Here is a 17,416-nt window from a genome sequence, read left to right as displayed (position 1 = left end):
GTTAGAAAAATGCCTTAAAATTTGTTTAGCGCTTCGGTAATGCATCGAGATCAAAGTGACGTCTATGGAGAGACGCTCGCATGCCATTGCACATTATTTTAATCGGATACATCCATGAAGAGCTGTGCATTATGAATGGTTGTCGCGAACAATTTACAGTGTGACGCTTCCATTGAATTAAAAGTCCTTCACAGTGACAAGGCTAATGTTTATGTTCATAAGAAGTTCATAAACAGAATATTCGATGATTTTTATCTGATAACCCATTTTCGACAGATCAAAGCTGAATGGTTAGTGTTGGTAAGTTAATGGTGTGGCGTGCTGTGTGGAACACGATTGGTTAGTCAATGTTCCATCAACGGAACCTTAAATGCTTAGGGCTACTTGGACTTGTTTAATGAACAGGGTTTTTCATCCTTTCTTATGGAAGAAGGTACTTTTTACAGAGTTTTTTCAATAGGGAAGAACACCAGAACACTTATGGGAACGTTATGAACCAGTTTTTGTCCAAGGTTAGTTATCAGATGACAAGGGTCACATATTCTGTTTATAAACTTCCTTATGAACATAAACATTAGCCTTGTCACTGTGAAGGACATTTCATTCAATGGAAGCGTCACACTGTAAATTGTTCGCGACAACCATTCATATTGCACAGCTCCTCATGGATGTATCCGATTAAAATAATGTGCAATGGCATGCGAACGTCTCTCCATAGACGTCACTTTGATCTCGATGCATTACCGAAGCGCTAAACAAATTTTAAGGCATTTTTCTAACACCTCAAAAAGGAGCAAATTGGTACAATAATTCAGTCGTAACTTTTTACTGGTTAAAGATACGTCAAAACAACCTTCACCATTACATTTCTCGTGAAATTCTAGCCCATTTTGATATGTCGCACGACCCCCTTCCCATTTAAAATTCTGAAGTTGAATTCAAGATGGCGGACATCAAGATGGCCGCCGACAATGTGGGTGGCGTCAATGTGGTTCCCCCTTGGCCTGATAACGATTGGTCATCACCATTTTCATGTTGCGTGCTGCAGTGGCCTTGTACTAGGGGTGTTAAGTGACTTATTGAGCCACCCTGTAGGTAAGACCCACATATGAGTTATATGAAAGTATGGAATATCTACAGACTGAAACGTAAAATGCAACCCAAGGATACAAATGCTGACAGACCTGCCTAAGCAATTAAAAATATCATAGCACAGTGCAACACATACCTGTACATCATTGTTCACTTACCGAAAAGGATAATTATATTCTGCGAAATGGAAATAATAAGACATGGTTATAACATTCAAACATATTTTAATGTTCATGGTGGTTGCGGTAAACGCGGTTTAAAATTACTTACGTGAAATTTAAAAGATTTCGTAATTCCGCGTTGCACAATTTAATGGTTCAATCCTATTAATTTCGAAGATCCACTGTCTTCATTCAAGATGCGCGCGCCAGTGCTGCCGAACGGGAAAAATCGCAACCACCGCCGCCCGGGAACAAACAATGTACTGACGCGGAACCATCTCCGCTTCAAACGCCGTACCCTTTTGTGAATGAAGACAGTGGATCTTCGAAATTAATAGGATTGAACCATTAAATTGTGCAACGCGGAATTACAAAATCTTTTAAATTTCACGTAAGTAATATTTTTATGTGACAATAATCATAGAAACTATACATAAAATGAAGAGCTTTCTCGGGATATCAACCAGATGATTTCCGGATAGGCTTCCGAGAGTTAACGTCATCCTCAGGGATTGAAGTGCAGAAATGTGTCAGGGTAAAGTTATGTGTATTTGGTATGGGAGGGGTCAGGTGTACGTGGCAAGCCAATCAGGTGCCATCTCTCAGACGTCTGCACTCCCAGTCAACTATCAGTAACCAGGCTGGATCCAGTTCGAGTCGTGTGTCCCTGTTGAGGTTTTCCTATCGGTAAATCATAATCATTGATATCCCAAGAAACTCTCATCATCATTTGCTGCCATGAAAGCTTCGAGAATTATATACATAAAATGTCCACCTAGACAATTTCAACCTACAATCATCTATTTCATTTCCATTGTGTACTGATAAGATAGACAAAACTACATTTTAACATGGAGATCATGACTATGTTGACTTAAGTTTTAATCTTACTGCGTCTTTTACTATGATCCATATTTGCGAGTCCACTACCACAGACAAATTAGGTTATACGTATACTACTAGGCTTTGAGTGTATGCTGCTTGATTGAGTGGAAGAGCTCTCAATTCAATATGCCATCCAGTATCGCCCATGTGAACTATCGGGCACTTGAATGAAATTCTAATGATGCAGCATTCTAGTAGGCATGTACCTAGTATTGACCATACAACTGCATAAATCATCCCATGCTGTGTCATATCACCCATGTAAAGAATGTCACTTTGCTCATACCTAGGTACAAAACCTTAGAATTAAAATTATTCACACCGTACACATTTATCTTCTGATTTCATGTTTGAACCTGTAACAAGTACGACAAGACATAAAACTTTGAATGCATGCATAAAGAAAGAAATAAAAGTAAAGGTGAGGCTTCTTACCTTGTGAACGTGTCTCGCTCAATTATATCCAACAGCTGTTGCTGGGTGTTGTCATCTAAGCTGTTGAAATCGTGCCTCTGCATTGAAGTAACATCGATATTGTCGGGAAAAACAACACGGCCTCCATAGTCTGGCAGTTCAATGCCTGTGAAACAAGAAAGCACTGCCATTAGATCAAATGCGAGAAAAAAGGTTTCAGGATTCCATGCGCAACCTAGACAGTACATTGTAGTAAACATCAGCGAGGAAAGTCGTTTCACAATTAATTGGGGTTGAGCCGATACCAGAGGTATTCATACTGGAAATTATTGGTTGGAAGAGCGGTATCTATGTTTACCACCTTCATGTGGCAGAATTAACAAGTCAAGTCATTTCTTCGAAACTATGCATGATATTTCAGTTCTGTCTTCTTGTTCATTTGGATACGTATGAGGGTATGGCAAACCTGAATCACAAAGGAATATATTTATTGTTACTATTATTAACAAATTTAGATCTTTCTCCTTTGATGATATATTTTACTCTTATATGTAATAATGAAAACAAAAAGATCTTATTCACAATGTGCGACAAATAGGGGTTCAATGGGAAATGTCCAAATGTCAACATTTCCTGAAAATTAGTTTTCTAAAATTTTGCACAAAGCAAATATCACAAATGACACAATTGACAGTTGAAAATAATGAAAGCACTTAACAAGAAGCAATTATTGGCACGTTTGAATTAACGCACATATCAAGAAATACCACTTAATTCAAGCTTGTCAACTCGTACAGAAGCAAGAGAAAGGAACCTTCATGTTTTCCTTCCTGATAATGAGCCTGAGAAAGATAAAGGAACCTTCATGTTTTCCTCCCTGATAATGAGCCTGAGAAAAATTCAAAAGCCTGCAACTGAGTTTTAAATTTCTGTCATACTGTACCTTTTAAGGTAAGCCTGAGTTTTCCATTCTTGTTCCAGCACATGGATTACAAATTTACAAATTATTAATGTTGTTGCTGCATTGTCATATATTTTCTATTTTGTTATTTTACACAGTTTTACTACTTCTCAAGCCTAACCACTAGTCATACATCAAGATTTTTGGTACAAAAACTGGGCACATTTTGGGATCAAGAGTTGTACACACAATGGAATTTTGGTGTTAAAAATGGTTAATATAATCCTACCTTTAATAAAAAAAAACTATATTTATTATACAAAATAAACAATTCCTTTCCAAGAGCATATTTATGTTTTAACGTTATTCCTGCGTATAGGAGTCCTATTTTCTTCTCAAATATTTACAGCAGAATTAATCAATTTTCTGTGATTTGTATAACTCAGAGGATAATTCAGACTTCACAAATAGTTTGTCAGCAAATACACTAAATTTCACGTACTTTATAAATTTCACGTTGAAGAGTTTATTTCACAATTTTCAGTTCATTTTGCGTCATTTCATGACAAAACATGGTAGAAAAACGAACCTAACACCTTTCGAAAACATTACAAATGAGCATGAAGTGTTATTTCACATTCTGTGTTTCCGTCAAAAACAAAATATGCACGTCTCTATAAATCACAATGAAACAATAATCCAACCACCACCATGACTGTGATTATAGGTCTGCTGACCTGATATATTTGGCACTCGTAATGAATAAACCCCACACTCTCTCCTTAGCTTTCCGAATAAACACTACAAGTTGATCAGTCAATATGGTTGATTATAAAATGTGCTACTTAAATGCTGAATGATTACTTACATAAAACTGGATGAATATCTCCGTGAGGATGAGTGCCAGGTGCAGGAGCTGGACCCAGTCTTTTGTCTGCCACAACTGGCCACAAGGACAAAAGAAAGCCTCCCTGAGTTAGAAGTCTGCATTTCAAAATGAAAAATAAAATAATTAGGGCTTAAATCTTAGTTATCATTGGAATAGATAAAAATTTAAGGTACCTATCAGTTAAAGAATATGGTAATTATATAGTGCAAATTTTAAATGATACGAGCCATATTACAATATGTTTCCTAAGTCTCTCAGGGATTTTGAAGTTTACCCATGCAGTAGAACAGTGTTCCGCAACTAGTGTGCCGTCACAAGGTGAAAGGTGTGACGCGAACTTTTACCTACTATTGTAATATTGTAAGAAATTAATTGTCGATTTTAAGTAAGAAGGTGCTTGTTTATTTTTGCTGATAACTGTTAAATTTTCATAGAAATTAAATGTAATTTATTTACTCAATATTGTTAGGCTATATATAGTTTGCTCATCTTATATGTATTCTCGCCTGTAATATTGGGTCGTTTTTATGGGTTACAGGCGGCAAGCTTTGTGTTCACTGCAAAGAAAGCTGCGTAAAATTTTTAGCAAGCCTTTTAGCAGCCCGCACTAATCATACAATAGAGCTACTCAAGTGAGTTCTTTGTTTTAACACTGCATCTTTTGTGTACGGCTGGCTGTTTTGTGCCTGTTTGTCGGTGCTTCTTAAACTTTATTGCTCTTTTCCTTCGCCGAAGGACCCACACATTGTCAGACAACAATTACAGTTCAGTTCTATCAAAGCTGTGCTCTGCAGTAGTGCGAATATTGTATTGCTACACCAGTCGTACTATTTTCTTTTTCGATATGGATAAGTTCCTTGTACGAAGTGGTCCGTCCTCGAGTGCAAGTAGTGAAACCATCGAGCCCGAAAAAAAGAAACGGAAAGTAGTTCACCGGGAATATAGTGATAACTATTTATCTCACGTTTTTTTTGTGTGGCGACAAAACATGCCCAATCCCTAAGTGTGTTGTGTGTTGTGAAAAACTCAGTAATGCTGCTATGGTTCCCAGTAAATTAAAATGACATTTGTCAACAAAACATTCCTCTCTGTTAAGTAAAGATGTGAATTATTTACGTCTGTTGTTGGAACAAAATAAAAAAAACAAGTGACGCTCATGACTACGTAGGTACGTGTTTCGCAAAAAATACAGGAAGCTAGCTATAAGGTAGCCGAACTTATCGTAAAGGCCAAAAAACCACACACAATAGCGGAAACGTTGTTAATGTCTGCGTGTAAAGCATGGTAAAAATAGTGCTGGGTTCAGTCTGCTGACACAATCAGCTGCCGAGTTAGGGACATGTCCAGTGACATCAAAGACATTATGAAGGAGAAAATAAAGAGTGGTTGAAAGTTCTCACTTCAGATCAACGAGTCCACCGATATTGGCGGTCACGCACAACTTCTTTCCTACATAAGGTATGTTGATGGGGATGTAATTGCAAGTAATTTCTTTTTATGCAAAGAACTACCCGAGCGAGCAACCAGTGAAGAAATATTTCGTACGACTAATGAATATGTGGTCCGTAATGAAGTAACATGGGAGGACTGTGTTAGTGTTTGTACAGACGGAGCCGCGTCTATGACAGGCCGAGTGAAAGGATTCATGGGTAAAGTACGCGAAGTAAATCCTATCTTACGAACTGACCATTGTCTCATTCACCGCGAAGCCATCTCCTCTGAAAATTGTGATGGATGAAGTAGTATAAGTCGTGACCTTCATCAAATGAGTATGCGGATTTATTTGCAGATGATGATCCATTCAGTATGGATTTGAAATATCTTCCGAAAAATTTACGCTTACAAGAGGAACTGGCAGATTTGAAAGCAGACAGAACATTGAAATTAAAATTTTTCGAAGTACCTTTGGATACATTTTGGTTGTCAATAAGAAGTGACTCTGAGATGGCAATTAATGTGTTATTACCATTTTCAACTACTTATTTGTGTGAACTGGGCTTTTCGACGTTGACTGCAATTAAAACATCGAAGAGAGAGAGACTCAAATCCATCAATGAAGAAATGAGGCTTGCTTTGTCAACGATTCCGCCACGAATCAGCCATCTGTGTGCAGCTAAGCAGGCTCAAGTATCACATTGAAGGCATGAGTAGAGTTATTTACTTTAAAATTCGTATTAGAAATGTGTATTTTCTACAGTGAATTAAAGTTAATAAATTTTTAATAAATGCATAAGTCTATTCATGTTTTATAATAATAATAATAATAACAACAATGATAATAATAATAATTGATTGCATAACGACGTAATATTTCGTAATTATATTAAGATTTGAGGGGACAGACATTTTGGTGTGCCTTGTTGGGTCTAGGCCCGTCTGGGGCGTGCCGTGAGTAAAAAAAGGTTGCGGAACACTGCAGTAGAATACACATATACAAAAGATGAAAGCATGCCAAAGGTTAGGGGAAATACAATTTTGTTTTGCTACAGATGCCGTGGTTTAGTTACCTGTGTTGGAAAGCAGTAGTGTGCAAAACATGGCATTTTCAGGTGAACAGCAAGGTTAAGGATGACTCAACACTTATTCCCTGGCCTCCCAGATCACCCAATCTCACTCCATGTGACTTTTTTCTGTGGGGTTGCGTTCAAGATTATGTTTACATGTCTCCTTTCCCCAAAAGATTTACCAGAGTTTCGACAGAGAATCATGGATGAAGTGGCTACCATCGATGTTGATATGTTAAGAATGTTGGTAGCAGGAGCTAGATTACAGGACTGACGTTTTTTCGAGACAACAAGGGAGGACATATCGAACATTTGTACGGTAGGTTAATTTCTCTTTTCACTGACATGCTCTCATCCCCGTGGATCAGTTTGTCCCTGAGCTTAAACTTCCAAAATTTCATAGAAACTTATGAAAAGCCCTGTATTATTTAGAAAATATACATCATTAACTATCTTTTTTTAAATGACAATGTTTAAAAAATATATTCTTATCAAAATCACCATATATTACACTACTTTCCTCAATGATTTTCATATTTACTGAGTGATATACCATAACAATATAATGTAATGATATTTTAGGCGCATCCAGAAAGTACATTTCCATCTCACCCACAGGTGGCAGGCCATGCGTATTGAAACCGGTTTTGCACATGCGTGAGAGGCACTTGCCCTGGCTAGTGAATGTCCTAGAAGACGCCTCCAGAAAGTCCTCAGTAGCATCGCGGAAGCGATGAAACATGGCGGCTCTTATTCCATCTCCCGCCGTGTGCGAGGTTCGTTTGGTGATCAAGTTCTTGAATGCACAAAACATATAATAATAATAATAATAATAATCAGTTGCGCAACAGCCCATGAAGGGCCTAGGCATACCTACCGACTGCCGATCTCCCTCCCACGCTTTCCTTCGTCACCTCTAAGCGTGGAGATCTTCAACCAGTATTGGAATAGTCGGGGGGTCAGCCCGACGTATCCCCAGCCGTTATAGCAGGTCGTCTCGACCGGATTACGCTCACTCACTCGGAGCTCCCCAATTTCCTCACGATGGTGGGTTGCCACCGGCCCTATACGCAGGCCGAATAAATTCCGACCAGAGCCGGATTCGAACCTACGCCGTCCCGCAGCGAACGATCTCAAGACGAGTGAACGCCTTAACCCGCTCGACTACGGAGGAGGACGCACAAAACATATAGCCGATCGAAATTCATCGTCAGATGTGCCAGATGTATGGAGCAGATATCATGAGCAAGCAGATGGTGCATCGTTGGTGCAGGACATTTACTGAAGGCCAGCAAAATGTGCATGACGGCGAGCGCGGTGGGCCATCAGCCATTATGGACGAGCTTGTGGGACAGGTGCAGCAGCGAATATTGGAGCATCGTCGCGTCACGATCACGGAACTCAGCAGTCATATCCCGCAGATTTCTCGGTCGTTGTTGCACGACATTGTGACCAAATGCCTCGTTCCGGAAATTGTGTGCCCGGTCAGGCCCGAAACAACTGATGCCCGAACACAAAGGAAAGTGCATGGGCACGGTGCTGGCATTTCTGCAGTGTTACCTTGATGATGACGATTTTCTCAACCGGATCATCACAGAGGATGGAAAGTGGGTTGCATACAGCACCCCATAAAGCAAGCATCAGTCCATGCATTGGCGTCAGAGTGAACTCCATGCAGGACGAAGTTCAAACAGACTGTGTCGGCACGAAAAGTGATGTGCACAGTTTTCTGGGACAGACAAGGCATTCTGCTCATCGGGTTTCTGCCCAGAGGTGAGACTGTGAACATTAACGGTTACTGTGAAACACTGGGGACATTGCGACGAGCCATTCAGAATAAGCGACGCGGTAAGCTCAGTGGCGGGGTGATCTTGCTGTACGACAATGTGAAGCTGCATATGGCTAGGTGCACTGCAGCCCTTCTGGACAGGTTCAGTTGGGAGGTGTTCAATCATCCATCGTACAGCCCGGATCTCGATCCCAGTGATTACCACCTGTTCTTGCACCTGAAAAAGTTCCTGTCAGGTCAACATTTTCACAGTGACGAAGAGGTTCAGACAGCTGTCACACAGTGGTTCAACACCCAGGTGACGGACTTCTACGATGCAGGTATACAAAAGTTGGTCCCACGCTATGACAAGTGCCGGAATTCTGGTGGGAATTATGTTGACAAGTAAATGGACAAGTGCTGCATCTGTGGTAATAAATCATTCATTGAAATAAGGTTTCCTTTTTGGGCACGACCCCAGGGAAACTTACTTTCTGGATGCGCCTAATAGTTACATTATTCATATTCACTCACCAGCCTCCTTGGCAAAGTGGTTACAATGCCAGAGTTCCCAGATTTGAATTCCAGCCTGAGCAAGGGTGTTCTTTGTGATTGTTAACTCAACACTCATCCTGATCATCACAATTAACCAACAAGTGGCACGAATGCAAAGTAAAGTAAACAAACAAAAAACATGTTCACTCAAAACAACAGAATTTCTTTTTTTGGAATTGTTTCTAATACTAATACTAATGCTCACCCTTCATGGCTGAAAAACTGAATGGATGCCCAACCCAATTCAACCTGCTGATACATTGGCTCCTTTCCTGGACCCCCTGAAGAGGCACTTGAATCTCCAGAATCTGCATTTTTTCCATCGGGTGGCACCAATGTCCGACCATACAGGACAATAACTAGACGTGATTCACGAGGCAGTGTGCATATTGCGGTGCTCTCAAAATTTAGCCTGCAAAAATTAAATTAGAACCAAATTAATTTGCATGCATGCACACAAGTAAAATTATGTTTGTTTTACAGTCTAATATTTATAAAACAGTACAAAAGTTAATTATCAAGTAGAATGAAGGAATAATGTGGTCATAAAGTGGGCGTACCCACATTTATTTTCAACACCATGATGGTTATGGTTGTATACCTGATATGAGCACATACCTGATACTTTAAGTGTCTGGAACATTGGTGGAGAGAGTCATTTTAGTAGCACAACTGAATTATGCACATGTTTCGGCACGCTTCGCATTGCAAGTGTGTCATGACTTGACCTCAGATTTTTAGGTTCCTAAAATAGGCTCTAAAAATCCTAAAATAGGCTCTAAATATCCTAACATAGGTTCGACAACCCCTAAAATAAGTTCTAAAAATCCTAAAATAGGCTCTAAATATCCTAACATAGGTTCGACAAACCCTAAAATAGGCTCTAAAAATCCTAAAATAGGCTCTAAATATCCTAACATAGGTTCGACAAACCCTAAAATAGGCTCTAAAAATCCTAAAATAGGCTCTAAATATCCTAACATAGGTTCGACAAACCCTAAAATAAGTTCTAAAAATCCTAAAATAGGCTCTAAATATCCTAACATAGGTTCGACAAACCCTAAAATAGGCTCTAAAAATCCTAAAATAGGCTCTAAATATCCTAACATAGGTTCGACAAACCCTAAAATAGGCTCCAAAAATCCTAAAATAGGCTCTAAATATCCTAACATAGGTTCGACAAACCCTAAAATAAGTTCTAAAAATCCTAAAATAGGCTCTAAATATCCTAACATAGGTTCGACAAACCCTAAAGTAGGCTCTAAAAATTCTAAAATAGGCTCTAAATATCCTAACATAGGTTCGACAAACCCTAAAATAGGCTCTAAAAATCCTAAAATAGGCTCTAAATATCCTAACATAGGTTCGACAAACCCTAAAATAGGCTCTAAAAATCCTAAAATAGGCTCTAAATATCCTAACATAGGTTCGACAAACCCTAAAATAGGCTCTAAAAATCCTAAAATAGGCTCTAAATATCCTAACATAGGTTCGACAAACCCTAAAATAGGCTCTAAAAATCCTAAAATAGGCTCTAAATATCCTAACATAGGTTCGACAAACCCTAAAATAAGTTCTAAAAATCCTAAAATAGGCTCTAAATATCCTAACATAGGTTCGACAAACCCTAAAATAGGCTCTAAATATCCTAACATAGGTTCGACAAACCCTAAAATAAGTTCTAAAAATCCTAAAATAGGCTCTAAATATCCTAACATAGGTTCGACAAACCCTAAAATAGGCTCTAAAAATCCTAAAATAGGCTCTAAATATCCTAACATAGGTTCGACAAACCCTAAAATAAGTTCTAAAAATCCTAAAATAGGCTCTAAATATCCTAACATAGGTTCGACAAACCCTAAAATAGGCTCTAAAAATCCTAAAATAGGCTCTAAATATCCTAACATAGGTTCGACAAACCCTAAAATAGGCTCTAAAAATCCTAAAATAGGCTCTAAATATCCTAACATAGGTTCGACAAACCCTAAAATAAGTTCTAAAAATCCTAAAATAGGCTCTAAATATCCTAACATAGGTTCGACAAACCCTAAAATAGGCTCTAAAAATCCTAAAATAGGCTCTAAATATCCTAACATAGGTTCGACAAACCCTAAAATAAGTTCTAAAAATCCTAAAATAGGCTCTAAATATCCTAACATAGGTTCGACAAACCCTAAAATAGGCTCTAAAATCCTAAAATAGGCTCTAAATATCCTAACATAGGTTCGACAAACCCTAAAATAAGTTCTAAAAACCCTAAAATAGGCTCTAAATATCCTAACATAGGTTCGACAAACCCTAAAATAGGCTCTAAAAATCCTAAAATAGGCTAAATATCCTAACATAGGTTCGACAAACCCTAAAATAAGTTCTAAAAATCCTAAAATAGGTTGTAAAATTATAAGTTAGGCTTGAAAAATTCTGAAGTAGGTTTTTAAAAAATTAAAATAGTTCAAAGTTCCTGAAAAATGCTCATTATGATTAGGTATACTCACCAGCAATGAAAATGGGACACCTATATCCTGAAATATGCACTATCTTGTATAATGTTGTGTGTGTTGCCTAACCCTATGGCGATGGGAGAACTTATCATTAGAAATTTGCTACTAAAATCCATTCTTCGCCATATAGTTAGGCACCAATCTTTTTTATCATATATGCTGAAAATAATCTTTCAACAAAAACATAGTCAGTGGTGCAAACTTCAATGCTGAAATGTTAGTTTGCAAGGCATGGATGCCACAAAACACCGAAGTGACAAGAAAGTGAGCAAGACCACACAGATCAGACTACTTTGAATTGTACAGATAACAGTGTCATTGCTTTGTTTAGAGCTCTGAAAAATCACCATGGACTTGAGAGGAAGGGAAATCTACAGAGAGTATGTTTCAAATACGTTCGGCATTGAATTTTTTCATGACCAAACAAAGCAAATGCCTGTGTGTGACATAAAAATCCTGTAAAACCTTTAAAAATATATAAAGACCTAAAAAAAATGCTTCATTTAGGTGCATAAACCTAAAATAGGTTCTAACAAGCAAAATAGGTTTTTTAGGCACTATAAAATTTCATCAGTTGTTGGATTTTTTAATGAAACCCTGACATAACTTATTATTTCTTACATAACGGTAAATGTAAAAAAAAAGGTTAAAAACCTAAAATTCGAGGTCTAGTCATAACCTAAAAAACACCTTTCCTGGGCAAGAGGTTCCGAAGAATACCTTTACCTAACCTCCAAGAAGTACCAACCTCATATCTGGGTGTTCCTCAATGACAGTCTCAAATAACAGGTGACACACAACACAAGAGTTACGAGCAGCTGTGAAAGATGCCTGTATTAATCTCCGTAAAGCATCAGCTAGAACATGGCGCAAAACTCTACTGTGCTACGAAAATGAGTCTCCATACAGATGTTCTAGACTCTTAAACCATCAAATATGTATCCATATCAAGCATTTTAAAAAATATATCATAGTGTCGAAAATAAAGGGGGAGGGGGGTTATGCCCACATTGTGACCACTCTGTATATGCATAACCGCTGTTAGGTGAGCATGATGCATGCCACCACACAGGAACTCTCACAAACACCAACAGTCATTTGACCCCTCTTTATCCAATGCAAATTAGTGCCCTTTGAAGCATTTTTCCACAGAACCAAGAATGTGTAAGTCACAAGGGCTCAAGTCTGGTCTGTAGGGAAGGTGATCTCGCACGTTCCAGCAAATTTGCAGTAAAATTTACTACATGGACAGACATTAACACACGGAAGAAAAGGATGATTCCTTTGGGCACTAGTCCTTGATGAGTTGCTCTCAGATGGAGTATTGCAGAATGCTGCTGTGAAGAGAAGCTCTAATAGTAGAGGGCCATGTTGGTCAAAGAAAGTGAGTATTTTATGCACCATGTTATATGCAAGGTATGTTTTCATTTGATTGCTCCCTAATATAATGAGATCAGCAGCAACTAAACTACAGGGTGTCCAAAAAGTCATGCAACTGACTTTGAACGTATGTAATACAGAAAAGATTTGAAATTTATCATACAAAAACTAACCTACCGATCTTTAAACCTGTGATGCAATAGCCCATGAGGGGCAGGGCCTACCTACAGAAGACAGCCTCACTCCCACCTGCTGAGGTGGGAGATCGTCCTACCAATTACAGGGTGATGTGTGGTCAGCACGACGAACCCCCAGTCATTATTGTAGGTTTCTGTGACCGGGTTACGCTTTTCATTTATAGCTCCCCAAATTCCTCACGATAGTGAGTGGCCACCAGTCCCATACATAGGCTGAAATCTCAGGCCAAGCTATAATGCTTCTCCCCCCAGGAGACTAAAACCTACATGCATCCCGTAGCACAAACCCAAAGCTTATACCTTAAACTGCACAGCCACGGTGCAGGATTCTACCTATATTTTAGTACAATAAATTTCAAATCCTTTATTTGGCATTGGTTGAACAACATAGCCAGATGTCGGGCACAACTGGTACTGTTCTCTGACATGACCAATGTTGCCATTGCACCTTGTAATTAAAAACACTTTTTTTTAATGAATATGCCATAATTAATCTTATAAAATAGGCTGTAATGCTTAAAATGTATAAAAATTTATTGTTCTTTAATCAGTACGAAAAATACCCACAGAAACCATCAATACACATTGAAAATTTTTGCAAGCAACTACCCAGTTGTCTTTTATCCATGTTTGTTTTTACTTTGTACAAAAACTCCTTTATACTTTAGTAACTTTTCCCCTAAACTGAACATTCATGTAGAGCCGTGGTTCTCAAACTTTCTCATTGTACCCTTTAGTCCTAACTAAAGTATAATATGCCTCCACCCATCATAGGTTTTCTCCGAATAAGGTTTCTTTTCTGCTTGATTGGTGGGTGTTCCTACGTTTACAATCTTTATGATTAGTTACAAGAATAAAAATATGAAGCACACGCATGCTAACAAGTATATAAAAAAAAACTTTCATTTTCACATATTTTTTCCAGAGTTGTTGAAAAAAAAAGTAAAGAACAAAAATAAGTTTGTAAACAAACTGTCGTGCACAATTTTGGAATTTTTATTGTAAATCCTGTTTCTAGTGAAAAGGATGTACCTGCATAGACTGACACAGTTTCTTGGAGTTTGGTTGTGCACTTGAAACTTTCAAAGAGATTTGGCTTCAAATTTAGTCTATTATAGATTTCGAACGAGTATTTTATTTCAAAACATATGAATAAAGATAAGAGTATCAATGACAAAATCAGCCTTAATTTCCTGTCGAGTGTTAAAGCTATGAAATCTCCTCTACACACCTGCAGGAAAAATTTTGTCTGGTGGGTGTTCTCAATATTTCTCTTCAGAGCTGATTGCGTACCCCCTTCAAGTCATCTATGTACCCCTGGGGGTATGCATACCCCTTTCAAGTCATCTATGTACCCCTGGGGGTACGTAACATTTAAAAAATATTCACGGACGTTAATATCCAGTGTAAGATTCATGTCTCTATTGTTTTTTGTACATACTTTCAGTCTCTGTTGCACGATTTTTGGACACCCTGTACATGTACACATCACATAATGCCAAACCAATTATCAAGATCAAATTTTCTCAATAGATGCTTAGGGTTTTCTTTTTAATAATGCTGCCCATGGGCATGTGCATGCAATGGAATAGTGAGTTCGAAAATGCTCATTTCAATAGTGATCAGTTGATTCCCTGACCACTTAAATTACCAAGCTGTACCAAAAAACAATTGAAACTCATGTAATATCTTGGTGCCCATGCATATGACACAAAAGTATACACTCACACACTAAGAATCTAGATTATATTATTTCCTATGATAAGGTTTATTTGCATTTTCATAATTACCAGATTCTGATATTGACAGCAACTAAAGGTTAAAAGATTAAAAATCAGTAACTTACGTGTGTGAGCATGAGATTTGTCGAACTACGTTTCAAAGGTTATACTACCTCCTTCTTCAGGTTGAAACTTGGAAGACGGCTGGATAAACTTTTTTTAAAAATGAGATAAAGCCACCGGGAATAGAGCCGAGATGGGCTTCCATGTTACCCCTGAGGTTAGGAAAGCCGCCGAGGTGGAAGTCGAATTCACCTTGGATTATACGGCGCACGCTTTTAGAAGGAACATGAGTTCGGCCAATACCCAGCCAGTAAGGGGGTACTACTGCGCTGTTGCCCAACTAACTGCTAGCGCAAGGGAAGGACAGAAAATTCGCAATGTGTCCATTGTTTTTGATAATGCATGCACGGTATATATGAGTACAGTGAAATAATAGTGAATATTTCTACACAGGATTATAATATATCACTGTAGCATATACGAGAAACCCATACCTGAAAGAAGCTTGAAGGTATTTATTAATTCATCACCGCTCTCGTCGTCTTCCTCGGTCTCCGCATGGACGTCCGCAGGATTTTTTTCCAGGGAGGGGCAAGGAAGGTGTTTTTTCCAGGGGGGGCAAACAAGGCACATTTTCCTCCATAATAGTGTTGTTCCCTCAAAAACATTGCTTAAATTTGAATATCATATTCATGCAATAATTAACACATATTATTGTGGCAGTAATGAAATTAATGTGAAAAATATATAATTTTTGGTTGACTTTCATTTTCCAGGGGGGCCATGGCCCCCCATTGCCCCCTCCTCCCGGACGCCCATGGGTCTCCGTGTCACTGAATTCACTCATTTCCGAATCACTCTCCTGGAGGTTAATGGTAAGATTTTGCACCCTTGGTGCCTGTACTACTGGTGCTAAGTTTTGAGAGTGACATTTAAAAGAACACAGGGAACACACACTATCGCACGAAATGGGTGTATTTAATCTTTTCACAAACTGTTCTTTGTGGCGCACGAGTGAACGATAAGCGAATAATTTTACACCAGCCTTGCTACGAAAACGCTGAACACAAACTGACCCAGGCTTTCAATGTTCAAGAACGCCCAGAACAATGAAGGGTCATTGTTTATATCGAGGCAAATTTAACACCCACAGTTTTCCCTAGACACAACAACTCAGCTGCGTCAACACGGTGGCAACGAAAAAACAGGCTAAAGGAAATGAAAGGTGATGTTTCCCTTGTTTCTTCAAGGAACGATAACTCCGGCTGTAGGCGACGGAAATTCATGGGATTTGGACAGTCAGGTTCAAAATGTCTTTCTCCATCTTATGATGAACCTTAAAGTGGCGAGTAAAACTTCTTGCGCGCAAGAAAAATACAGAACACGGCTTTTAACTTCTGCGCCGCAGTCTCCTAACTGTGCAACGTTGCACTCCTGCCATTGGCTGATCGCCACGCACACCCTCGGCGTGGCCCCGCCCGATATAGCTTCTAAAAGTGTGTGTCGTATAGTGACTCACGAGCCCCAGTTGGGGAATGGCCAGAGGGGAGGAGTTTTCCTTCTCCAAGCATGAGCTGACACTGTGCATTCGCCTACCCCGAGCACCGATCGGCAGTTTACCTTCAGCAGCTTTGAACGTTCTTTTGTTTTAATAGAGTATTGTGCAGTTTTAGTATGTGTATTTTACATCATCTTTTTAGTAAGTGTCTTCTCCTATACATTTTGACCTAAATCCTCACCAACACTTTCTCGACGAGGCACCATGTCAGGTGTCTGAATACATCACTTCAACCTGAAGAAGGAGGTAGTATAACCTTCGAAACTTAGTTCGACAAATCTCATGCTCACATGCGTAAGTTACTGATTTTTAATCTTTTAACCTTTAGTTGATATTCGATTGTGAGCAATTAGCACATTACCAGTATATTCTAAGTAGCAATTGCATGCAAATTGTGCCAGATGAATGAATGAGGAAATTATCTCTTTTCATTCTATCCTTGAACCATTTACAGCACATAGGCTTAACAAGGTTCTAAAAATATAACATTATGTACAATAAACAGGACTAACATTCAGAACAAGCTTAGCAAATTGCACTTTAAAAAGAGATAAAAACTTACCAACTATCAAACACTATCCGGTCATAGAAACCATTGGAACGAACAACAGGTTTAGACAAGACAGGCTGCCCAACAGGCCTTGTTCCATGATATATGTGAGCACCTATTAAATAGTCATCGTGAGTCCAGCTCTGTCCTAGTCTATGAAGTCCAGCTACGTGGACCAAAACACTATCCAAAACTTCAGTCATCTTCTTGGTATCTGGGAAAGATTCATTAAATAATTATTAAGCTTTCTTTCCATACACACATCAAATGTTTCTCG

At 38.7% G+C, this 17,416-nt stretch overlaps 1 protein-coding gene across 4 annotated transcripts in view; it reads right to left on the bottom strand.

The window, feature by feature from the left end:
• Pi3K68D (phosphatidylinositol-4-phosphate 3-kinase catalytic subunit Pi3K68D) overlaps positions 1-17,416 on the bottom strand; it is a 418,322-nt gene that overhangs the window by 288,781 nt on the left and 112,125 nt on the right. For all 4 annotated transcript variants that reach the window (XM_083129651.1, XM_083129654.1, XM_083129652.1 and 1 more), the window contains 4 exons: positions 17,152-17,353; positions 9,375-9,581; positions 4,322-4,437; positions 2,574-2,718 (listed from right to left, as the gene is read on the bottom strand). In XM_083129651.1, the coding sequence (XP_082985777.1) occupies positions 2,574-2,718; positions 4,322-4,437; positions 9,375-9,581; positions 17,152-17,353 (670 nt within the window). The remainder of the gene's footprint in view (positions 1-2,573; positions 2,719-4,321; positions 4,438-9,374; positions 9,582-17,151; positions 17,354-17,416) is intronic.

Source organism: Lepisma saccharinum, chromosome 10 (genome assembly GCF_977018435.1).
Source record: "Lepisma saccharinum chromosome 10, izLepSacc3.1, whole genome shotgun sequence".
Taxonomy (NCBI): domain Eukaryota; kingdom Metazoa; phylum Arthropoda; class Insecta; order Zygentoma; family Lepismatidae; genus Lepisma; species Lepisma saccharinum.
The sequence above is the reverse complement of the archived record's forward strand: the minus strand, read 5'-3'. Positions and strand labels throughout refer to the sequence as shown.